Here is a 27,260-nt window from a genome sequence, read left to right as displayed (position 1 = left end):
GCACTTGGAGTCTCTTGGCTGCGATCGTTCGTGCTAGTACAGCGAGCCTTAATCTTATTGACGTTGTGCTGGCTGGATTCTGTTTCTTGTTGCATTATTTGTAAGGAGCCTCCACCAAAATTACCGTGTTGGACAATGTTCCTGGGTGCACTGCGAACTCCCACCTCCCGCCGAATGACAGTACATCCAGAATCACTACTCAGTCTGAATGTGCCCTCGTCCGAGAAGAGCATGTGAGCCCACTACTCGTTGGTCCAGTCCCTATGTCGTTGGCACCATCGCAAAGGGTCCGCCGATGGGCATGTCGTCAAGCAAAGAGACTATCCCCACGCAGTCACTGTGAAATTGCGTGCCCCGCAGTTCTGTTAAATGTGGTTGCAACTCCGGTTTCCCGATGATTCTTCCCTGTCTGAAGTCATCCAAATGTTGTGTTTCGCTAGGTTGTAATGAAACCACTACAGTGCCCCATAACTACTCGCTGATTTATATGCACTGTATTTTGCCATTTCTACAGTTGCGGAGCCACCCACATATGGTGCCATAGTCACACTGACCTACTGTGCATGACTGGAAGACCAGACAACATGCTCATGCGCTTTCATTCATTTCCGCCGAGTGGTTAATAATTTATGTTACTTTACCGAGTTCGTCCATAAGTTTTGCAGAGCAGTGTATCTTCCCCAATATGCAAAGGTTTTGCACAAAAATATACTACAAAGAAAATCGTCTCTGAACTTTTCGGGGGTATGATGAATACCATTTAACATTTTGGCTCCCAGATCCGCGATTATGGACCTTGCTGAACAAGTCTAGGTGTCAGCTGGTAGGCTATTAGGATCAAAAGCCCCTTTGATATACAGAAATTATTTGACTGGTGGGCAGTTGTCTGATGGGATGTACTATTGATACATACCAAAGACTTGCGTATCGCTTGTCAGGAACTATGAAACCTAAAATGACAGTACAATATTAGTCTGGACCGTCGTAATGTCCTGACTGCTCTACGTAGCTACAAATCATAAATTAGGTACATCTCATTCTGGAACTTCTCAAGTTGTCTAACGTAGACATAATACCAGTCAACTTACAGGGGACAATTATTGAACTATATGAAAAAGAAACATAAATTAGTTACAAACTACGGCGTGCACACACTTAATTCGACATGTTAACGTCACTACAGATTTTCAGATTTAAGTTACGACGTGTTCGATATGCCTGCCATCATTGGCGCTGATGTGGCGCAGACAAATAGCGAAATTCTGCATGACCCGCTGAAGTGTCGGAACATCGATGCTGTCGACGACCTCCTGAATGGTTGTTTCAGCTCAGTAATAGTTTTGAGGTTATCGCTGTACCCCTTGTCTTTATTATTATATTTTTTTTTGGTCATCAGTCTACTGACTGGCTTGATGCGGCCCGCCACGAATTCCTTTCCTGTGCTAACCTCTTCATCTCAGAGTAGCGCTTGCAACCTACGTCCTCAATTATTTGCTTGACGTATTCCAATCTCTGTCTTCCTCTACAGTTTTTGCCCTCTACAAGCTCCCTCTAGTACCATGGAAGTCATTCCCTCATGTCTTAGCAGATGTCCTATCATCCTGTCCCTTCTCCTTATCAGTGTTTTCCACATATTCCTTTCCTCTCCGATTCTACGTAGAACCTCCTCATTCCTTACCTTATCAGTCCACCTAATTTTCAACATTCGTCTATAGCACCACATCTCAAATGCTTCGATTCTCTTCTGTTCCGGTTTTCCCACAGTCCATGTTTCACTACCATACAATGCTGTACTCCAGAAGTACATCCTCAGAAATTTCTTCCTCAAATTAAGGCCGGTATTTGATATTAGTAGACTTCTCTTGGCCAGAAATGCCTTTTTTGCCATAGCGAGTCTGCTTTTGACGTCCTCCTTGCTCCGTCCGCCATTGGTTATTTTACTGCCTAGGTAGCAGAATTCCTTAACTTCATTGACTTCGTGACCATCAATCCTGATGTTAAGTTTCTCGCTGTTCTCATTTCTACTACTTCTCATTACCTTCGTCTTTCTCCGATTTACTCTCAAACCATACTGTGTACTCATGAGACTGTTCATTCCGTTCAGCAGATCATTTAATTCTTCTTCACTTTCACTCAGGATAGCAATGTCATCAGCGAATCGTATCATTGATATCCTTTCACCTTGTATTTTAATTCCACTCCTGAATCTTTCTTTTATTTCCATCATTGCTTCCTCGATGTACAGATTGAAGAGTAGGGGCGAAAGGCTACAGCCTTGTCTTACACCCTTCTTAATACGAGCACTTCGTTCTTGATCGTCCATTCTTATTATTCCCTCTTGGTTGTTGTACATATTGTATATGACCCGTCTCTCCCTATAGCTTACCCCTACTTTTTTCAGAATCTCGAACAGCTTGCACCATTTTATATTGTCGAACGCTTCTTCCAGGTCGACAAATCCTATGAAAGTGTCTTGATTTTTCTTTAGCCTTGCTTCCATTACTAGCCGTAACGTCAGAATTGCCTCTCTCGTCCCTTTACTTTTCCTAAAGCCAAACTGATCGTCACGTAGCGCATTCTCAATTTTCTTTTCCATTCTTCTGTATATTATTCTTGTAACCAGCTTCGATTCATGAGCTGTTAAGCTGATTGTGCGATAATTCTCGCACTTGTCAGCTCTTGCCGTCTTCGGAATTGTGTGGATGATGCTTTTCCGAAAGTCAGACGGTTTATCGCCAGACTCATATATTCTACACACCAACGTGAATAGTCGTTTTGTTGCCACTTCCCCCAATGATTTTAGAAATTCTGGTGGAATGTTATCTATCCCTTCTGCCTTATTTGACCGCGAGACCTCCAAAGCTCTTTTAAATTCCGATTCTAATACTGGATCCCCTATCTCTTCTAAATCGACTCATGTTTCTTCTTCTATCTCATCAGACAAATCTTCACCCTCATAGAGGATTTCAATGTATTCTTTCCAACTATCTGCTCTCTCCTCTGAATTTAACACTGGAATTCCCGTTGCACTCTTAATGTTACCACCGTTGCTTTTTTTAATGTCCCCAAAGGTTGTTTTGACTTTCCTGTATGCTGAGTCCGTCCTTCCGACAATCATATCTTTTTCGATGTCTTCACATTTTTCCTGCAGCCATTTCGTCTTAGCTTCCCTGCACTTCCTATTTGTTTCATTCCTCAGCGACTTGTATTTCTGTATTCCTGATTTTCCCGGAACATGTTTGTACTTCTTCCTTTCATCAATCAACTGAAGTATTTAGCCCCACAAAAAGGAGTCGCATGTGTTCAGATCCGGAGAACAATCAAGAACCATGCCAATGGCCTCTGAGTACCCCAGAGCCAGAATATTCCTCCAGGACAGTAAACACTCTCATGCTTCGATGGGGTCGAGCTCCGTCTTACATGAATCACATCTTGTCGAAATCAGGGTCATTTTGGATGGAAATGTTAATGAAATCCCACGTTTGTTGACAGAGTGTAGGGGAACGATGCGGGAGACCCGCACCGTCGTACTAGGCAAGGTCCTAATGGAGGCGGTTTGCCATTGCCTTCCTCCGACCGTAATGGGGATGAATGATGATAATGAAGACGACACAACACCCAGTCATCTCAGGGCAGATGAAAATCCCTGACCCCGCCGAGAATCGAACGCGGGACCCCGTTCCCGGGCAGCGAGAACGTTACCACGCGACCACGAGCGGCAGATTCATTTTGGATAATGGAGATTAAATCATCTTCCAAAACCTTCACGTATCGTTCGGTAGTCACTGTGCCATCAAGGTTTATAGCACCAATTATTCCTTGCCTGGACATTGCACACCGCAAAGTCAGCTGTTGAGGGTGAAGAGACTTCTCGATCGCGAAATGCGGGTTCTCAGTCCCCCAAATACACCGGTTTTGCTTATTGACGAACGCATCCAAATGAAAGTGGCCGCTAACAACAAGGCGCGTGGGCATGCTCATACTAATTCCCATCATGATCATGCTCCGCGCCCAACGTCCTAATGGAAACCGTTCAGAAGTCGTGACGATTTTATTTCATATAGTTCAATAATTACCACCTTGTAAAAGAGCCAAGTGAAGAAAAAATACCTGTCAAGTCAAATCGCTCTCATTTTGAAAGGTGCAAAGCTGTTGTAACATCTGTGGTATGGATAATGCAAAAATCTCTTTCTTTCGAAAACAATAAAAAAATACCTGTCAGCACACATGAAAGTTATAGAGGCCCGTATTGGAGGCACAATTAATTTTCAACTTACTGCTGGCACGATCGTGGGCTGTCCGTTGATGGAGAAGGCATTCGCAGAATAGTGCATGACACTATTGTAGTCGTACTTCACTCCATAAGCGAAGGTTTCCTCTTTCGTCGACTTCTTGAAGTTCAGCTCGCGACCTGAAAAAAAAGTGCGTTAATTAATCGAAGTTCCTCATGTGAAAAAGGTGTTTTATGTAAAGCAATATATACAATAATACAACGTAGAGAAACAGCTGCGAGGAGTGATTTATGCCACTACTACAGGCTGGTCATGTGTGAAAGAAGTCGCTTACTAAGCACTTTCTCACTGTACTGACTTCCGTCGTTTTTCCAGGGAGGGGGCACAGGCGCAGGGATACTGGAAAATTACAAAAGTACAATTTAGAAACATAGTTTCCAGCGGTGGACAGCCTTTCACTTTGAATTCTGTGGACGAGTCCTTAGCGAACCCAGCCCTCCACCTTAAATTTTATTGATGCGGAAAGTAAGGAATTTACTGTATTTATTAATCTTTTCACTGCTCCGGCCTTATATACGGAGTGGACCATTTTAATTCATAATGAGGAATAACTCGGTATAATAATGAGATACAGCAAAATGTTCTAGGTAAAAGCTGTAGCGGGCAAAGAGGATCACCCATTGCTACCAATGGCCGTGACCTCGAACGTGATTTTCAACGTGATTTGGAGATTATTTTTTAAAATGGTAACCCTAATATTTTATATTGGAACAAATAAGCCCTCGGTCACAAATATTAAGTCAAAACTGACCTGGTATCGACGCAACTATGAGCGTCGTCTTCAGAATTAGACTAACTGTTCTAAAACATATTAGGTACATGGCACATTAATAAAATTAAAGTTTGTACTGACTGGAAAAGATGCAGTACTTAACAAGTCACATATTAAAAAAGATCTAAGCCGGAAAGGCGACGTCATGAACAGTTGTGAGATGGCGAGCCGCTAAGAGCTGCTCGTACTGTGAACAAGGGTTGCAACGAGACTGAGGTGCCCAATTTAGAAAGTGTGGGCAAGTAAACATGGTGTTGCTACGAGCGCGATCTAGTAGCCGCAGAAACAACTAGGCTACTGTACATTCAAAATTAGACACATGAAATTGTGATGCAGCTGATTCAGGCATAACGTAAGCATTAATATTTTATTTGAGATTTGAAAAGAGCAGCATTTTTTTCTTGCACAATGATACATTATTCAAAGTCGTAGCAAGGTTCAATGAAGGTCAAGTAAGCAAATATGTTCTCAGGTCTAATGGAGTTAACTCGGAAGAAAGGAGGGATAGAGCAAAATACAATGTTAGATACAAATTGGAAGAGGCATAAGGCGTGACGTGTTATTACCAATAACCATGATTTTAAAGATAATTATCGTAGATCATTTGAATGTCGAGCTTTATTTCATTGAAACCCTCATTTGTGACGCAGGAAAGAGTGAAGAGAGATTTGAACTTTAAGTTTTAATTAACGTGTTTATTATCAAAACTAAATACATTACAAAGTATAACGTCATAAATAAAACGTAGATCATTGAGAACATCCTGCTGGAAGGACATCAGCAACTGAGCACTGTACTAGAGGTTGAAAATACCACTTCAGTAGTGAAGTTTTTTTTATTTTTCACAAGTTAAAACGCTACCGATTTCGGGCTCTTAAACGCCCATCATTAGCTGTTTTAACTTTGCGCCACGACGCCGAGTGCGACGGTGGGCGAGTACAGCAGCGGTGTAGCATCCGCGAGCGCAGGGCTCGTCCATGGCGGCGCTCACGGTCATAGAACAAAGTCGTCAACACCTGAAGATGGGCATGTAAGAGACCGAAACCAGTCGCATTTTAACAACTGATAAATAAAAAAACTCCACAACTGAAGCGGTATTTTCAACCTCTGGTAGATCATTCATTTTCAAGTCGTATGAGTCCTCTCGTCTCTCGTTCCTTGGGATGCCCCTTCCATTGTATTATTATGAGTTAATCCCTATTAGATCTCAAAACACATTTACTTGTTTGACCTTCATTGAACCTTGCCATGACGTTGAATAATGTATCATTTTATACAAAAAATTTGTCGCTCTTATCAGATCTTAAATCAAATATTAAGGTCCTCAGTAAAAAAAAGAAACTACTTCAGCCTCCAGATCGCCTTGAAAATCACGTTCAAGTTTACAGCCATAAATAGCAGTGCGTAATCCCCTTTTCCATCTACAATTTTTATCCAAAACACTTTGATGTATCTCACCTCTATCCCCAGTTATTCCCCATTATGGATTAAAATGGACCACCCTGTATATGTCAACCGTTTCAGTACTTCTTGCGTATACACACAAACAGAGGTTTCCTGCTACAAGGTTATAGGTATCTATAATGCATTAACGTCTGCTACGCGACCAGCAAGTTGGAGATCACTTTTGCACTAGTTTGTGAGCTGATTGGAATTCAGGGAATTATCCGAACGACTTACTGAATGCTGAATTCTCTTTAAAGTTCATTCATATCGTAACATTACCCAGTTTGGGAGCTACGCTTTGTCATCGAATAACATGGGATAATATTATCGTCGGTTTACAGACGAACTGCTGAGACTTCTGAATCAAAGGACTTCTTCACGCCCAACCCAGATGGCTATGGCTGAACAGATAGTGACGCCGATAAGCCTGTGACTTAATACGTCACCACAAATATTCAAAATATTAGTAATCAGCAAACTGAAGTTACCATCGCTCCTTCCTCCGATTCCGAAGACCAGCCTGAGAATCTGCAAAAAGACACAAAAAATATGATTTGGACCCAAAGTTATAACATTGATTCCGACTGCAAATTCGTGGATTTAGATATTCATCTGCTGTGTATGACTGCTTCCAAGCTTTTTTCTACCAAAGAAATTGCAAATTACATAGCTGAACAATGTAATTTATATTTTCGAGCACCTTTGCAACGATTCCAGTGGAAAATCAAGATTGCGGCCTTGGAAAAACACAAACACTGATGAAATTTATTGCTTCCTGGCCGCAAACTTACTGATGACTCAAGTGAGAAAAAGTGAAATAAAGATTTACTAGAGCAACTATCCGTTTCTATCTACTCCAGTGTTTGCGCAAATCGAGCCAAGAGATAGGTGCCATCTGTTAACAAGAACGTTACATTTTATTGATAACAATGAGGACGCTGGAGATGATAAAATCTGAAAAATAAAGCGAATTGTGAATCATCGAAGAAAAGCATTTCAAGATGCTTTCTAACCTTTTAAAATTTGTCAATTGACTTTAGTTCGCTATGAAAACTGTGTCCTCTTATAACAGTACATTCCTCCCAAACGCCTTAGATTTGGCGTAAAGATTTTTGAGTTGTGTGACAGTGAAGCGGGGTATATTCTCGACTTCATTATTTACGTGGGTGCACTAACGGACGTAAAAAAAGACTGATTTTGGCGTAAATACTGAAATTCCTGGAAGCATTTTTCTCACTTCACTAGAACGCTACCTTGTTAAATGTAGCTGTATGTTGACAATTCGTACACTAGCCCGATGTAATTTTCTTATCGTCCTGACAGAGGGACTAATGCTTGTGGAACTGTATGGAGAAACCGTAAAGACGTGCCTGCTAGATCAAAGGAACTTAAAACAGGTGATATCGAGTTTATGTCAACAGGTAAACTTCTTCCTCTCAAGTGGCAGGACAAAAGTGACGTGAGGATGATTTAAACTCTTCATTAAAAAGCGAAATTATAGCGAATGAAAAAATTGACAGAGGCACAGTTGAAGCGAAAAGAAAACCGACTTGCATCATAAGCTACACTGAAGATATGGGGGCCATCGACAGAAGCGAAACGATGCTAAGTTCAGTAGAATGTGTACGAAAAACTATAAAATGGTATAAAAAAGTTGGTAGATGTCTCTTCTGAACGTGCATGCGTTGTATAAAAGTCAAAAGAGAATAAATATTTCAGTATCTGCATTTTAACAGCTCATCAAGAAGATCTTAGAATTACCACCGACTGCAAAGATACGGCCTTCGTGGAAAGAGATCGGCTGGTGGTGATGAACCATTACGGCTATAAAAGTAATATACCCTTATGTTTGAATTTTTGTTTCGAAAGATGCAGTATTTTGGAGTTTTACCAGTGTAATAACTTATGTAATTCTTTCCTGAATAAATTATTTTTTTGAAAAAATAAATATTTCTTTCCAAAGACTGGAAAAATGAGAAAAATTAACATGATAATACTGCATTCTGTGTTTTAATTTAATCTTAATAATAACGATATGCTGCTACATTCGTGTGTATTAAACGCAACACTTGAAAATTAAGCGAACATGCCAGGCGGCCGCTCAGACTAAATGTGCAGAGAAAGGGTTGAAGTAACATTAAGAGTTTGTCTCCATGTCAGTCATTCGTACAGAATGGTATCGTTACACATATCAAAAAAAGTTTTGCATCACCCCGGTTCCGAGAACTCCTGAAGATAGACTTTGACCGTGGATATTGTATCACAAACACAGTCCCTTTGACTGTTCATAGATGTCACAAAACCCGCCCAAAGATGTAAACAACCAAGCATGAGCAGCGCCTATTCGATGGAGGGGTCCGACAGCCGATCAGTTCCAATCATTCCACCAGGAAGGAGGTACACGGCTCGTGTTGTCTGTAGTTCATCCATTCCTAGACGGTCAATACTGCGGTTCGATCGCGTCCAAACTGTTACTTTGTGCCAGGACGGGCTCTCAGCAATGGAATTGTCCAGGCGTCCCAGAGTGAACCAATGTTGTTCGGACATGGAGAAGATACAGAGACAGGAACTATCGAAGACATGCCTCGCTCAGGCCGCCCAAGGGCTACTACTGCAGTGGATGACCGCTACCTACGGATGAACCCTGACAGCAACGCCACCATGTTGAATAATGCTTTTCGTGCAGCCACAAGACGTCGTCTTACGACTGAAACTGTGCGCAATAGGCTGCATGATGAGCAACTTCACTCCCGACGTCCATGGCGAGGTCCATCTTTGCAATCACGGCACCATGCAGCGCGGTACAGATGGGCCCAACAACATGCCGAATGGACCGCTCAGGATTGGCGTCACGTTCTCTTCACCGATGAGTGTCGTCTATGCTTTAAACCAGACAATTGTCGGAGACGTGTTTAGAGACAATCCAGTCAGGCTGAACGCCTTGGACACACTGTCCAGCGAGTGCAGCAATGTGGAGGTTCCCTGATGTTTTGGGGTGGTAGTATGTGGAGCCGACGTATGCCGCTGGTGGTCATGGAAGGCGCCGTAACGGTTGTACGATACGTGAATGCCACCCTCCGACCGATAGTACAACCATATCGGCAGCATATTGGATATTGGCTAGGCATTCGTCTTCACGGACGACAATTCGCGCCCGCATTGTGCACATCTTGTGAATGACTTCCTTCAGGATAATGACGTCGTTCGACTAGAGTGGTCAGCGTGTTCTCCAGACATGAACCCCATCGCACATGCCTGGGATACATTGAAAAGGGCTGTTTATGGACGAAATGACCCACCAACCACTCTGAGGGATCTACGCAGAATCGCCGTTGAGGAGTGGAACATCCTGGACCAACAGTGCCTTGATGAACTTGTGGATAGTATACCACAACGAATACACGCATGCATCAATGCAAGAGGACGTTCTACTGTATGTTAGAGGCACCGGTGTGCACAGCAGTCTGGACCACCACCTTTGAAGGTCTCGCTGTATGGTGGTACAACATGCAATGTGTGGTGGTACAACATGCAATGTGTGGTTTTCACGAGCAATAAAAACGGCGTAAATGATGTTTATATTGATCTGTATTCCAATTTTCTGTACAGGTTCCGGAACTCTTGGAACCGAGGTGACGCAAAACTTTTTTTCATGTGCGTAGTTTCTCTCCCTGAAGTGTGGTTGTGTCAAAATCTTAATCAGAAAGAACTGACACCGTACGAATAACTGCTCTGACGGTAAGGTCAGGTGAGTTTAATAGGTTGAGGACGTGTGACTGTCCTTCAGGGATGCGGGACTGGCAGTTGGGTCAATGTCAATATAGTGTCACGCACCTCTCTGAACTGCCACTTGCTGCAACAATGCGTTATGTCCGAAAGTATATTGTCAATTAAATCTGACATTCTAATTTCTCTCAGAGCCGGCCGATGTATTTCGTCGTGTTCATCAACAACATAACTGTTAAATTCACAGTAAGAATTAATCTGACAACTAGAGGATATTAGGAATATTTCTACGCGGTGTATTTACGGTGGCCTGCCGTCGGCTGCTCACACTTTATAGCTCTAGCTCCATTACAGAAGTATTCTTTGAGTTATTTTTGAAATTTAATTTAACTCACAAGTTTTGTAAGAGCAATAGGAAATTGAAAAGCTGATTATTACCTTGTGAGTGAGTTGAGGACGACTATCAACGAGTTTGAATTTACCAAAATAATTGAAACGAAGTCTACAAGGTAAAACTGAGAATGGCCAATAGTACTTAGTGCACATAACAGCACATGTGAAAATAATGAAGTACCCTTCAATGAGAGTTGCCGTCCAGAATAACTTAGCAAACAGTTTGTTATTAATGCCTAGTAAAAGAAATGCGAATAAGAATTAAAGAAAAGCAATTAAGGAGTAATAAGTTGTATGGACATAGTACACATCGGGTTACATGATGAAATATTGTCTAGTTTTAATTGCAAAAGGCACTTTTGAAACGCAAGATAAAGCAATTCATTCATTATTATTACTAATAACTGGACCAGCAGCACCATCTCTTAAGATAAATACAAAGTGAAGAAGTTATGATGCAATTGTTATGTACATGTTTACTTTAGGCTGTTATTGTTGCGATAGCAGTTTAACCAATAATAACTTGGTTAGGTATTACACATCCTGCAGTAGTAGCAAAAGATGGTACCACCGAGACATTAAGTTTTTCACGAGCTTCAGTCGGAATCGTCACAATGCAGCTTTATGGCTTATTTTGCACGCCTACTCTCTATGTTTTTCTCTAATTTTCCGCCTCTACTGATCCTTCCACTGTCAAAGTAACTGTAGCAAACTACTGACAGTCCTGGAAACGTATCCTTCTCTTGTATATTGCTGAAAGATTTGTGATGGGAAAAAATCGCAGACAGCAGAAGTAAATCACTTCTGCTAAGTTAAAACGCTAAACGAACGAAATTAGAGAAAATTGTTCGAAATTTCCATCTCAAGAGTCTTTAGATATTACCAGTTCTTGCGTCCAATATGCAAAAATATAACGTAATGTTGTTTTGTAACTTTGCCTATCGAGAGGAAAATCTACTTCAAGTGTCAGGCAAGGAGTGACCTGTGTCACTGTCACAGAATTGTCACTCGTTGAAAACTGCAGAATATAAAACAGGAGGAGTAGGCGAAGAGCAAGTTGAAACTTATTGGTACGTGATAGGGAAAGGGGGGGGGGGGAAAATCACTGTGAAAGAAGCGCCATCTAGCTGCCATTTTAACTTAGTGCAGTTAACCTATTTTGAATTTCCTCCCATTTTTTCTCTTAAGAGAAGCACATTACATCTATCATCTGATGCACCTAAATTTTCCCGGTATTGATTTCAAATAAGCTAATAGGTTTATTCGAATTTGTCACCATTTTTTTACTCGACATAACTGACGTATTTCCGGATATCCCGACAAAATTTATTCCCTTCCATTTCTATATACTATTAGTTGCATACATCCACCATTTTTATAGAACATTTTAAATTATCGCCTGTGATCTACTTCCTCCATATTGGTATTTCCTACTAGAAATTGGCAATACTGCATATTGCGATGGGAATGGGTCCAATGATCTTGAAATCTAGCAACAAAATAATCTCAGATAACAACTCTTTCTATGAACAACTCTTGGATTGCTTAACGTCTCACTTCACAGATGACACGCTTACAGCAAATTCTTTAGTTCCTCAGTTTACGCCGTAGTTAAAAAGACCCTTCCTATAAGTTGTCATGTGAAGATCCCCAAGGAATGCTGCATGGGCGCACAGCGTATATCTTGAGAACCAACGATAGAAGTCGCAACCTATGTACACCACTCAACTACGTAAGCAGACATGACCGCAATTATAACTGAATACTTTCATCAAAAGAAAACAAACTGGAAGAATTTATAAAAATAATATTTTAATATTCTTATAACGGCTGATACAAGTCTAACGAGGCATATTATGAAAAACCTATCTAAACAGCAGATTTCTGGGCCTTCCTAGAAGACTGTGGAGAAAAGAACAGGCAGATCAATCAAACATGCAAGTAGTATTATGATAACAGTATTATAAAAAAAAGGTGGAACACAAAAGATACAAAATAACAATGCAAAAAGTTTAAAACACTTGCAAAGAAACAGACTGAAAGAGAATGTAATGAGGTGGATTTAGAGCGAAAGAGTGAAACAGTACTCGAGGGAAAATATAGCCATTGAAGGCCAGCTGACAAGTTCAGCTGCTAGTAAAAGTGTGTGTGTAGTGGGCCACCAACTGTACTGATAGTGTAATCTCAGTACACAGACCGTTTATTTCAGCTGTACGTGCGGCAGCCCTCAAACTGCCATTCATTTTACTATCGCCACGAACCTAGATAGTATACCACAAGCCACTAAACAGCCAGGTGACGAATCCTCCCTATCCACAGGACATATTCTTTTTTTTTGTATTTTTCCAGTCGTCATCACGATCAGTGACCACGATGCATTTGTATCAACAATGATTATCGAAAGTGCGAAGGGCAAGTAAAACAAGTAGAAGGACTTATACGGTCAGCAGACAAGATATGGAGGCATTAGTAGCATATCTCAGTGAGCTACTTGAAACGTTTAAACCTGGAGTGGCACAAGTTAAATAGCTGAGCATGCACTTGACAGATGTGTACCCAGTGACATGTTCGTGACGGTATGGTTCCTCCATATATACAGACAGTGAACACATTGCAGAGGCAGTATTTCTTGAGTTGCAAAAAACATTTGACTCTCTACCACATATACGCGTATCATCGACTGTGCGTTGTGTCAAGAGAAATTTGTGACTGGTTTAAGGATATCTTGGCGGGAAGGACGCAACAATTTTTCTTGGATGGAGAGTCATCTACAAATGTAGAAATAATTTCAGCCTTTCACCGTGGAAGTGGGTTGGGACCCTTGCTAGCCGTGCTCTAAATTAACGACAAATTGTAAGGATAGTATTAACAGTAACCTCAGATTTTTCACAGGCGCAATTTTATCGAATAAAGACGTGTATGGCGACCGTAGTTGTCGTGCAGTAAAGACTGTAGATGGCGTACAGTAGCGTCAAGTCACGAGGAAACCAACATAAGATGTCTTTTGACGAAAGTGTGAAAGTCCTCTGCTGTTGAATTGTATTAATTCGAATCCGCTAACGGTGCTTTTTCAATAAAGTAAAGTGAAACTTACGTGTGGCTGGTTGCTATTGAATACCATCAACAATCTTTTCACAGATGATGCGGCTGTCTGCAATGAAATACTGTCTGACAATACCGCACAAATATCCAGACAGGTCTTGATAAGATTTGTAAATGTTGCATAGATTTTCAACTTAATGTTCAGAAATTTAAAATTGTGCCCTTCACTTCCTCTGACTGCTATGGCAACGAGTCACCATTGGCATTCGTCAATCATACACATACCTTTGTGTAACAATTTGTATCTTAGTCCAGAATGTTTGGTTCGTAAGAACTCAAGCTCCTTGTAAACAATAGCCAGTAGTTATCTGAAGACGGCCTAATAAGCCGAAAACTAGTTCATACAAATAAAAAATCAGCAGAAAAAATAAAACGCTTAAGTGTTATTCAACCCTCAATATGGAATTGTTCTACCAAGACGCGATGGAAGAATCCATAAATAAAATTTTTAGGGATATGAAATGGAACAATCACATGGGTTCAATCTTTGGTAAACCAGGTCGCGGATTAATTGGTAGAATACAACTGAAATGCAATCAAGCTACAAAAGAGATTACTTACAAAACATTTGTGCGATCTAGAATATTGCTCAAATTTGTGGGAACTGTACCAAATAGGACTAACAAAGGACACTGAATACATACATAGAACGGCCCCATGAATTGTCTCAGCTTCGACTGATCCATGGGAGTGTGTCACAAAGATGCTGAAGAAACTGAACAGACGCACTCTCGAAGATACGTAGATGCGAACTACCTCGAGGAAGCCTTCTCACAAAATTTCACGAACCAGCTATAGGTGATGACTCTAGGAATACACTCCAACCACCTACGCATCGCTCCCATACGGATCGTGTGGACAAGATAAGAGCAATCAAAATGTGCGCAAAGCCATTTAAACAATCATGCTCCCCGCGCTCCATACTTGAATGTAATGGGTAGAAGCCGTAATAACTGCTACAATGGGAAGTACCCTCTGCCACGTACTTCACAGTGGTTTACAGTATAGTTGATGTAGATCCATATGGTCACTATTGCTTGCCTTACTCGTTTACAAACCTTTTCACAATATAACTGTCCTCGTTTAGTTCCTGATATCCGTCACAGTATTTCCTCCATATGAAGTTTTCACTAGTTGTTGTCAGTAATTCATTCCTAATATTCGCAGCTTTACAGACGTGCAATTCACAATTCCTCTGCTTTTATTTTAGTGTCCAACTTCCACTCCACTCTCAGAGTGAGTATATAAGGAACAGGAAGTCACGTTCGACAAGTATAATTTCATTTGAAATGGAAGCAAGAGGAGTTTAACGTATCGTCGATGGCGACGTCATGGAAACAGAGCACACGTTCGGTTTGTACAAGCATGAGGGAGGAAATCTGATGTGTCCTTTTTAAACAAACTATTCAGACATTCCGCTCAAGCGAATTAGGGAAGTCACGGAAAATCTATCTCTGGATGGCCAGATAGGGATTTGAAACATTTGAAAGTGTTGTATGGAAGCTAACCAAAGATGGCGTTTCATTGGCAGAACACTCAGAGAATGCAATAGCTCTGCCTACTCTACGTCTGTTCGTCCACTTTTGGAGTAGTGCTGCGCGAAATGCGATCCTTGCAAGGTAGGGTTAACGGAGTACATCGAGAAAATTCAAAGAAGTGCAAGACGTTTGGTATAATCAAGAAATAGGGGAAAGAGTGTCACGGACATGATACAGGATTTGGGGTGGAAATCATTAAAGCAAAGGCGTTTTTCGTTGCGGTGGTATCTTCTTATGAAATTTAAATCACCAACTTTCTCCTCCGAAAGCGAAAATACTTTGTTAACGCCGACCGACATAGGGAGAAACGAACATTATAATGAAATAAGGGAAATCAGAGCTCACATGGAAATATATAGGTGTTCTTTTTTTACACGTGCTGTTCGAGAAGGGTATAATAGAGAATTTGTGTGAAGGTGGTTTGATGACACTCTGCCAGGCACCAGGCATTTAAGTATGATTTGCGGAGTAGCCATGTAGATGTAGATGTAGATGTGAATGAGAATCGATTGCACTAACCACTGCGCCATCTACCTATGTGCATTCACCACTTCGAAGTTGCCCTTACTTTCGACCAGGTAATTATGTAGTCTGAGGACGTTATCATTCGAATATCCTCCCTAGGCACTGAATTTCTTTCATTTCTTCAATTGCTTCTTTGTACAATTTCTAATTAAATTACTCCTCAGTTGAAAACGTGCCACCTGAAATGTCGTGAGACAAATTCCATTTTCTACGTGAGTCAGGCACAGAAAAAAGACCACTCAACCGGTAGTGATTTTCGTACAACAGATAAGAAGTGTGACCTTGGTCCGAGGCAACTTTGGGTACTGGTACCCTTATTACACTGACGTGAAAAAAGTCATGGTCTAGCGATTTGCACATGTGCAGACGGCGGCTGTACAGCGTACACAAAGGATAAAAAGGCAATGCATTGGCTGTCATTTGTACTCAGGTGATTCACTTGATAAGGTTATGGCCGCAGGAAGGGAGTTAACAGACTCTGAACGCCGAATGGTAGTATGAGCTGGACGCATGGGAATTCAGTATTCCGAGATCCACAGTGTCAAGAATGTGTCGATAATATCACATTTCAGACAACACCGTTGCCGAAGGCCTTCACTTAACGACCGAGAGCAGCGGCATTTGCGTAGTGTTATCAGTGCTAAAAGACAAGCAACACTGCGTGAAATAACCTCAGAAAATAATGTGAGACGTACTATGAACATATCCGTTAGGACAGTGCCGAGAAATTTGGAGTTAATGAAATATGGCAGCAGACGACAGGAGCGAGTCTCTTTGCTAACAGCACAACATCGCCTGCAGCGCCTCTCCTGGTCTCGTGCCATATCGGATGGACCCTAATCCTTTGGAAAACGGGGGCCTGGTAAGATGAGCCCCGATTTCAGTTGGTAAGCACTGATGGTTGGGTTCAAGTGTGGCGCAGACCCCACGAAGCCATGGACCCAAGTTGTCAACGAGTCACTATGCAAGCTGGTGAAGCTGCTGGTGGTTCCACATGAGCTGATAGTAGTGTTCGAGTGTGCTGTAAACTCCTCGAAGCCATGGAGCCAAGTAGTCAACAAGGCACTCTGAAACTGGTGGTGGCTCCATAATAGTGTGGGCTGTGTTTACATGTAATAGATTGGGTTCTCTGTTCCTATTGAAACGATCACTGACTGGCATAAAGATGGTTATGTTCGGCCACCTGGAGAACATTTTCAGCCATTGATGGACTCCACGTTCCCAAACAATGTGCGATATGTCACAGTGGGCCTGAATTGTTCGCGATGGGTTTGGAGAACATTCTGGACAATGCGACGAAATGATTTGACAACCCAGGCGCAATTATGGTCCGCTATAGCAGCATGGCTCATTATTTCTGCAGTTGGCTTCCCACGACTTGATGAGTACATGCCACGTCGAGTTGCTAGTACTAAGCATGACAAAATGAGGTCCGACAAGATATTAGGAGCTATCCCCTGGCGTTTGTCACCTCGGTGTAGCTGGACAAATTGAACTGATCGCCCTATGAGCGCTGCGCTAGCACAGTTGGACAGAGGGCTGCCCAATTTTCTTTTAAGGCTTTACTCTCCCAGGGAGGCTGGCTTCACTAAGCCTAGGAGTCTCCCTCACCTCTTGCTTATAACTGGAGGTGATTGGACAAGGACATAGTAGGGATCGCTTAGAATAGCAAGGAACCGTTAAGCATTTGTGGGACACATTCCGTCTGGCTTATGATAGAAAGGGACTAATAATCTATGAGGGACACACTTCGTCTGGATCTTTCTCTTTCCTCTGACCGACTTGCGTTACCCTTCTGGAACATAAGCTACCGCCAGCATTGCACTGCGGATCCGGAGCATGCAAACCTCCTCGCCCGCACAAACAGTGCTAACATTTATTTAGATAATGCAGTCCGAAAATGAAATGAAATTTTAACGGGGAGAGTAAGAATTATAAAATTCATGCTTGAATTCCCTTTCAAATGCAGACGATGCCCCGCTGATGGCAGATAAAGAACGTGAAGGGAAACATATTTATTAAGTAAGATCCAAGAAAAGTGATTTCAGAAAATAGGAGAAAAAAATATTTTTAAAGAAAAATAACCTGTACGTCTTAAATCGTGATTAATAATAGAATAGGTCAAACAATTTAGGTATTTCGATTGCGACGTCACATATCAGTATGCCGGAAACGAAGATTTGGAAACATCTGTGGTACAACAATCATGTGACCAAGTAATAAAACAGATTAAAATTTTATAAGACAGTGGCTTTCCCAACGCTTGTTTACAGACGTCAATCGTGGGTTGTAAATAAATACCAAGAAAGTCGCATAGAGGCAACAGAGATGAGATTTCTAAGAGCAGTAAAGGGTTCCACATAAACAGAATACAAGAAAAAGAGAGAAACTGGAATGAACGTCTGAAAGAATGAATGTAGAAATATTATATCTCCAGATAGGAAGCTTTAACCCAGTTGGGAGAGGAAGTAGAGGAAGGCCAAGGAAGCGATCGGTATTAACAGGCAAAACAAAAAAAGCCCAATGATTAAAACGAAGAAGAAAAAGAAAGAAGAAGATGATCAGGATGATGTGATTATGATGTTGATGAAGGTGATAACAAAGCTGTTTAATGCCATTCTGAACATATCAGGAAGTTTTCTTTTCTCCCACTTTTGTGTTTAGAAGAGGATGTTTTCCCATTCACTCTGTATAATTTCATGAGATAAAACGAAGTATCTGTGTAAAAGTGCTTCTAAATTCATCTTACAAGTTTCTATGACGCCAGTTAAGCACCGGATGTACAGTGGTTTGGGTTGCTACGCACGACCAGAGATAAATTAACAAAAGTGGGAAATATATTCCACTGTCCCACATCTCACTGATGAGAGAAATGGTTCAAATGGCTCTGAGCACTATGGGACTCAACATCTTAGGTCATAAGTCCCCTAGAACTTAGAACTACTTAAACCTAACTAACCTAAGGACATCACACACACCCATGCCCGAGGCAGGATTCGAACCTGCGACCATAGCAGTCCCGCGGTTCCGGACTGCAGCGCCAGAACCGCACGGCCACCGCGGCCGGCCACTGATGAGAGAGCGACAGTGCTTTATTACGACTCTGCATTATTAATTTAAAATCCTCAAACTAACGTGGTTATAGTGGCCAACAAGACAACTGCTGCACTACTATAACGGCTTGCCATTCATCAATGGATGGAGAGACACCGACTGTTTAACATAGCACAGAGATTCGTTTAGTTACTCATTAAATAAAGTCATTGGTTGCACCCGAGTCCTTATGGCATTTGTGATGCGAGAAAGAAACTCTGACCAGCGCTCTGTAGGTTTAGAGCGTTGTCTGACTAGTTCTTCTGCTTTTCTTGCATCAGGAATATGTCGTTCCAACAGGATAATGTACGTCAGCTCACTGCTCTTTAAATTCAAACTGTTCTGCAAGACCTGCACCAAATACTATCGCAGAACTAGCCTCCAATTGAGCATACGTGGGACGCAACAATTATTCCAGACCTAAGCGAAAAGGTCTTGCAGATGTAGAATAACGTATCCCGAACTGCATTATCCAACTGAATTGTCAGCTCCATACCAGAACCAGTGCCGACATTTTGTCGGTGGAGATTACACAGTGTACTAATTTGGATGATTCATCATGGGTCCATGCTTGCTACCTCCAAGTCAGCTGTAAAAAACAAAATGTGTGTGAAATCTTATGGGGCTTAACTAAAAATGGCTCTGAGCACTATGGGACTTAACTGCTGAGGTCATCAGTCCCCTAGAACTTAGAACTACTTAAACCTAACTAACCTAAGGACATCACACACATCCATGCCCGAGGCAGGATTCGAACCTGCGACCGTAGCGGTCGCGCGGTTCCAGACTGTAGCGCCTAGAGCCGCTCGGTCACTCCGGCCGGCTGGGAATTAACTGCGAAGGTCATCAGTCCCTAAGCTTACACACTACTTAACCTAAATTATCCTAAGGAGAAACACACACACCCATGCCCGAGGGAGGACTCGAACCTCCGCCGGGACCAGCCGCACAGCCCATGAATGCAGCGCCCCAGACCGCTCGGCTAATCCCGCGCGGCAGTTGTAAACACTTCATGTATTACACACGCAATGTTTCTAAGACGAATTTTGATTAACTTTGATGATTTTCAAAGAATGTTATGATTTTCTTCCGACAATGTATTTGGAAGGGGTGGTGTCTCGTTTTTGACTGGGATTATGCATTACCTACGTACACCTTTGATATCAGTTTGAGGTAATTTAACCTTTCAGCAGTAGTCCAGTGATATTCTTCAACCATTGATACAGACCTTACGGGATGAACTTAGTACTCAATATTCATGCTCAATATTTGCCTTCATCGAGGTGAGTTAGTGTGATCTCCATGACTGATGTGATTTTCAAACATATGGATTGGTCAGCTCAATCACAAGACATGAAGTGCAATGACCATCCACGTGAGATCGGAAACGGCTGTTCTTGTATGTCCGAAACCTCCACAGACATTTGCTGACTTTTCTAGATTTGCCTAGATGGTACGAGATCATCTTCAAGATTACCCAATTGTAAAGATCTGAACCAAGTCGCAGCGTTTCAGAGGTCTGAACGATGTCAGTAAAGAGTATACACGGTACCATGGCTGAGAGAAGTAGGGAAAACCTCCACTAAAAGAAATTGGAACCTGAGCAGTATTAATGCTCGTTTTCATTAGAAACTGCAGTACAGAAGTACTCTGTACCACTACATCTTAGATATTCCAGACATTTTTAACGTTTGGTATCCCAGTTTACGTTTTACATGTGCAATGGAAAACAAATATAATAATTATCAGGGTAACAATAAATCAGTATAGCTCTTTTACCCAGCAGACGTTGAAATTGGATACAGCGTTTCGATACCTTTGCTTTTGTGTTACAGAAATACTTTCCATTCAAAGCATTATTTTACTAGACGCCTCTATACATGAAATGATCAAGTGTGTGTTAATTTCTAAGGGACCAAACTGCTGAGGTCATCAGTCCCTAGTCTTAGACACTGTTTAAACTAATTTTAACTTATACTAAGAACATGCCCGAGGGAGGACTCGAATCTCCGGCGGGAGGGGCCGCTCATTCCTTGACATGGCGCCTCAAACCGTGCGGCCATTCAGCGCGGCGCTCTACACATCCTTGGGGTCTCTATTGAGGAGACGAAAGTCATGCGACAGCGATGCGCATATACGCAGATGGCGGTAGTAACGCGTACAGAAGGTATAAAAGGGCAGTACACTGGAGGAGCTGTCATTTGTGCTCAGGTGGTCACGTGATTATGGCCTCACGACGGCAATTAACAGACTTTGAAAGCTGAGTGGTAGGAAAAGCTAGACTCAGGGGACATTCTATGCGAAAATTGTTGAGAACTCAGCATTCAGCAATCACAAGAGTGTGCCGAGAATACCACATTTCGGACATTATCTCACACCACGGTCAACGCAATAAAGAAGCTCATTAACATCTTGTAATAGCGACCTATCAGCATTCGTTATAATTTTTATTAGTATCACGAAGGATAGCTAGGAGACAACATAGCTAGCTACTTCGGAAGAGAACAGCTGATTGGACATGTGAAGCAGGATGTCATGGAGCGAAGCAGCCTGGTGAGCTTCCAGTCGGGGCTGGCGATGGACTGCTGTCAACACGGGGCATCATTTCCGTCTGCAGTAGCGCACGGTGCTTGGCTTCATGATTCCAGGGAGCACAGACCGGCCAGGAGTCTAGTATTGTTGTGTGTTTCTGCCTACGAGTGTTAAAGGAAATTGTGCCTGTTGTTGTCAATGCCTTCTTGCAGTGCAGATTATGTCTGGGTTGAGCGAATTAAGTTATCAATGAATCACAGTTATCAAATGCGGTAGGGAACTGTAGAACCTAGTGTTTTAAAGTTGTAAAAATTTATTTTATTGTTGTTTTCAGGGACATTCAAATTTCTCCTTGTCACTGATGTTCATTATTTTGTTATTCTCATTTATTTTGCGAAGCAGAGGGTAACTTCGACTTGCGGATCACTGATTTTTACTCTCTTGTTAAATGCTTGTTAGTCAGGGTGTCAGCTTTTGTTGGGTATATTTTAAGTATTGGTATTCCTGTCTAAGACAGTTTATTGCGTGTTTCCTTTTTACTGTTGTGAACTATTTTTGGTGTATTTGCTGCCTCCTTTGTTGCAATGTTAGTGAAATTCACAGGGGCATATTACTGCATTTTATCGTGCGTTCTATATTAAAGTATTGGATTCTGTTCACTTGAACGCTGAATACCTTACTTGTGTCTTCTGGTGTATGCGCGTAGAGTTGTTGAAAGTGATTAGTAAATATATTTCAGTATTGTTAAGCATTTAGGCCTACACAACCTGTTCTACATTCGACTCCCACCTTTTGCTACGCCGCACTGTTCTCTGAGTTGTTCTAGCCTCTGTTGATTCCTCCAGCATTAAGAGACGAAACGTTAGGCAGAAGAATATTCCTTAAAGCACGACCTAACGCCCATAAAACAAAATTCACCAAGGACGCAAATGCCGGCCGTGAAACCCCGTATTGTAATACATGGTAATGTTCTCTAGATATTAGCAAGTAGTGTACAAATTGAGCGGGAACAGAGAAATGGAGGGTGGTTTACTATAGTCACGCCACGAGCTGGCGATGGGGAGCTCCCGTGTTGTGACAAGAGTAGCGAAGTCGTATGTGAAATAATCCACGTGAAATTCTTGGGTTTTCGTATCGTATAGTTTTCAAAAACTTCGAATCCTAATCGATTCGATCCTCTTGCTGAAGCCTTCTTTTGGGAACTGGCCGCTCTCTGTCGATCGGTACCATAACCCGATAACTACACTCCTGGAAATTGAAATAAGAACACCGTGAATTCATTGTCCCAGGAAGGGGAAACTTTATTGACACATTCCTGGGGTCAGATACATCACATGATCACACTGACAGAACCACAGGCACATAGACACAGGCAACAGAGCATGCACAATGTCGGCACTAGTACAGTGTATATCCACCTTTCGCAGCAATGCAGGCTGCTATTCTCCCATGGAGACGATCGTAGAGATGCTGGATGTAGTCCTGTGGAACGGCTTGCCATGCCATTTCCACCTGGCGCCTCAGTTGGACCAGCGTTCGTGCTGGACGTGCAGACCGCGTGAGACGACGCTTCATCCAGTCCCAAACATGCTCAATGGGGGACAGATCCGGAGATCTTGCTGGCCAGGGTAGTTGACTTACACCTTCTAGAGGACGTTGGGTGGCACGGGATACATGCGGACGTGCATTGTCCTGTTGGAACAGCAAGTTCCCTTGCCGGTCTAGGAATGGTAGAACGATGGGTTCGATGACGGTTTGGATGTACCGTGCACTATTCAGTGCCCCTCGACGATCACCAGTGGTATACGGCCAGTGTAGGAGATCGCTCCCCACACCATGATGCCGGGTGTTGGCCCTGTGTGCCTCGGTCGTATGCAGTCCTGATTGTGGCGCTCACCTGCACGGCGCCAAACACGCATACGACCATCATTGGCACCAAGGCAGAAGCGACTCTCATCGCTGAAGACGACACGTCTCCATTCGTCCCTCCATTCACGCCTGTCGCGACACCACTGGAGGCGGGCTGCACGATGTTGGGGCGTGAGCGGAAGACGGCCTAACGGTGTGCGGGACCGTAGCCCAGCTTCATGGAGACGGTTGCGAATGGTCCTCGCCGACACCCCAGGAGCAACAGTGTCCCTAATTTGCTGGGAAGTGGCGGTGCGGTCCCCTACGGCACTGCGTAGGATCCTACGGTCTTGGCGTGCATCCGTGCGTCGCTGCGGTCCGGTCCCAGGTCGACGGGCACGTGCACCTTCCGCCGACCACTGGCGACAACATCTATGTACTGTGGAGACCTCACGCCCCACGTGTTGAGCAATTCGGCGGTACGTCCACCCGGCCTCCCGCATGCCCACTATACGCCCTCGCTCAAAGTCCGTCAACTGCACATACGGTTCACGTCCACGCTGTCACGGCATGCTACCAGTGTTAAAGACTGCGATGGAGCTCCGTATGCCACGGCAAACTGGCTGACACTGACGGCGGCGGTGCACAAATGCTGCGCAGCTAGCGCCATTCGACGGCCAACACCGCGGTTCCTGGTGTGTCCGCTGTGCCGTGCGTGTAATCATTGCTTGTACAGCCCTCTCGCAGTGTCCGGAGTAAGTATGGTGGGTCTGACACACCGGTGTTAATGTGTTCTTTTTTCCATTTCCAGGAGTGTATTAACTTCACAGCCAACGGTCGCGAAACCTACATTCTGATCAACTGTAGCATTGTCAGTGTGGTAAATGGAGCAATGCTGACAACTGAGGTTGCAGCGTCGGCGCCAGCTGACATGGTTACAAACTAGTGATTTCAGTACTACTGATTTCAGACCGATTCCGTATTTCTGGATTTCCGGAAGGCTTTTGACACTGTATCACACAAGCGGCTTGTAGTGAAATTGCGTACTTGTGGAATACCGTCACAGTTCGTAGTAATTGACGGAAAGTCATCGAGTAAAACAGAAGTCATTTCTGGCGTTCCCCAAGGTAGTATTATAGGCCCTTTGCTGTTCCTTATCTATATAAACGATTTGGGAGACAATCTGAACAGCCGTTGTTTGCAGATGTCGCTGTCGTTTATCGACTAATAAAATCAGCAGAAGATCAAAACAAAATGGCAAAACGATTTAGAAAATATATCTGAATGGTGCGAAAATTGGCAGTTGACCCTAAATAACGAAAAGTGTGAGGTCATCCACGTGAGTGCTAAAAGGAATTTGTTAAACCTCGGTTATCCGATAAATCAGTCTAATCTAAAAGAAGTAAATTCAACTAAATACCTAGGTATTACAATTACGAACAACTTAAATTGGAAAGAACACACAGAAAATGTTGTGGGGAAGGCTAACCAAAGACTGGGTTTTATTGGCAGGACACTTATAAATTGTAACAGACCTACTAAGAAGACTGCCTACACTACGCTTGTCCGTCCTCTTTTAGAATACTGCTGTGCTGTGTGGGATCCTTAACACATAGAAGTGACTGAGTACATCGAAAAAGTTCAAAGAAGGGCAGTACATTTTGTATTATCGCGAAATATGGGAGAGAGTGTCACAGAAATGATTCAGGATTTGGGCTGGACATCATTAAAAGAAAGGCGTTTTTCGTTGCGACGGAATCTTCTCACAAAATTCCAATCACCAACTTTCTCCTCCGAATGCGAAAATATTTTGTTGACACTGACCTACATAGGGCGTAACGATCACCACGATAAAATAAGGGAAATCAGAGCTCGTACGGAAAGATATAGCTGTTCGTTCTTTCCGCTCGCTATACGAGATTTGAATAATAGGGAATTTTGAAGGTGGTTCAATGAACCCTCTCCTAGGCACTTAAATGTGATTTGCATAGTATCCATGTACTGGGTGATCAAAAAGTCAGTATAAATTTGAAAACTGAATAAATCACGGAATAATGTAGATAGAGAGGTACAAATTGACACACATGCTTGGAATGACATCGGGTTTTATTAGAACCAAAAAAATACAAAAGTTCAAAAAATGTCCGACAGATGGCGCTTCATCTGATCGGAATAGCAATAAATAGCATAACAAAGTAAGACAAAGCAAAGATGATGTTCTTTACAGGAAATGCTCAATATGTCCACCATCATTCCTCAACAAGAGCTTTAGTCGAGGAATAATATTGTGAACAGCACTGTAAAGCATGTCCAGAGTTAAAAAATGGTTCAAATGGCTCTGAGCACTATGCGACTTCTGAGGTCATCAGTCACCTAACTAACCAAGGGCGTCACACACATCCATGCCCGAGGCAGGATTCGAACCTGCGACCGTAACGGTCACTCAGTTCCAGACTGCAGCGCCTAGAACCGCACGGCCACTCCGGCCGGCTGTCCGGAATTATGGTGAGGCATTGGCGTCGGATGTTGTCTCTCAGCATCCCTAGAGATGTCGGTCGATCACGATACATTTGCTACTTCAGGTAACCCAAAGCCAATAATCTGGGGACTTGGGAGGCCAAGCATGACCAAAGTGGCGGCTGAGCACACGATCATCACCAAACGACGCGCGCAAGAGATCTTTCACGGGTCTAGCAATATTGGGTGGAGCGCCATCCTGCATAAACATCGTACTATCCAGCAGGTGTTTATCAGCCAGGCTGGGGATGATGCAATTCTGTAACATATCGGCGTACCTCTCACCCATCACGGTAGCAGTTACAAAAGCAGAATCACGCATTTTCTCGAAGAAAAAAGGCCCGATAACGGTAGATGTGGTAAATCCAACCCATACCGTGACTTTCTCGTCGTGGAATAGAGTTTCCTCGACAATTCTAGGATTTTCGGTAGCCCAAATTCTGCAGTTGTGGGCGTTGACAGACCCGCGGAGTGTGAAACGAGCTTCGTCTGTCCACAACTCGTTACTCAACCAATCGTCATCTTCCGCCGTATTTTTAAACGCCCACACTACAAATGCCCTCCGCTTCACTAAATCGCCAGGTAGCAGTTCATGATGCCGATGGATTTTGTACGGATAGCATCGGAGGGTACGCCTCAGTGCCAACCAAACAGTAGTGTATGGAATACCGGTGCGACGTGCGACTGCACGAGCTCTGACTTACCCGTGCATAGACGAATCCGCTACAGTCTCCATTTCTTTCTGAACCGTCTCAGCAGCATTACGCCTTGTGCTCGGTCGGCCACTATGGGGTCTAACGTCTAAACAACCCATGGCTTCGAACTTCGAAATCATTCTCGCCACAGCTGCATTTGTCGACGAACCTTTACCCGTTCGAATCCTCTTGCTATGGCGATAGGATCGTAACGCTGAACTAGCACATTCCCCATTCTGATAATATAGCTTCACTAAAAGCGCCTTTTCAGGTAACGTCAACATGCTGCGCCTGCTGGCACATCTGATTCTCTCTTTTTTTGTTTTTTCTTTATTGTTATTTTAAGCACCTTTTACAAGGCGGGCTGTCAGCAGCATAGTACGCTGCTCTTCAGCCGTGAGTGGTACAACAATATGACATAGAGGTGGCACAGATAATACAATAAAAACGGCGGGCAAAAACTGTAGACACGAAAAACAATAAACATGAAGCCGTTCACGCTGGACGAGAAAAAACACTAACACTTGTTGACACGGCGCACATAACACGGACGACTGCGACAGCACACGTGAACAGTGGTGGCGTGACGGCGAAAGAACACGAAACACAAAACGAAGGCACACACACGAGACACTGATGGCGATGATCTCCGGCGCGCGAATGTCCACAGAGCGTGTACGAGTCCGGGGACCTGCCAAGAGAGGAGGAGGGGGGGGGGGGGGTGGGGGTGGGAAAGGGAGGCGGGAGAGCAGAGATGCCACGGGTAGGGGAGATAGGGGGA

General features: G+C 43.1%; 1 protein-coding gene across 1 annotated transcript in view; it reads right to left on the bottom strand.

The window, feature by feature from the left end:
- LOC126419667 (hatching enzyme 1.2-like) overlaps positions 1-27,260 on the bottom strand; it is a 125,881-nt gene that overhangs the window by 12,635 nt on the left and 85,986 nt on the right. The window contains exon 5 of the mRNA XM_050086853.1: positions 4,278-4,411. Coding sequence (XP_049942810.1) covers positions 4,278-4,411 — 134 coding nt within the window. The remainder of the gene's footprint in view (positions 1-4,277; positions 4,412-27,260) is intronic.

Source organism: Schistocerca serialis, chromosome 9 (genome assembly GCF_023864345.2).
Source record: "Schistocerca serialis cubense isolate TAMUIC-IGC-003099 chromosome 9, iqSchSeri2.2, whole genome shotgun sequence".
NCBI lineage: Eukaryota > Metazoa > Arthropoda > Insecta > Orthoptera > Acrididae > Schistocerca > Schistocerca serialis.
Note: the sequence above shows the minus strand (reverse complement) of the source record. Positions and strands in the feature narration are given on the sequence as shown.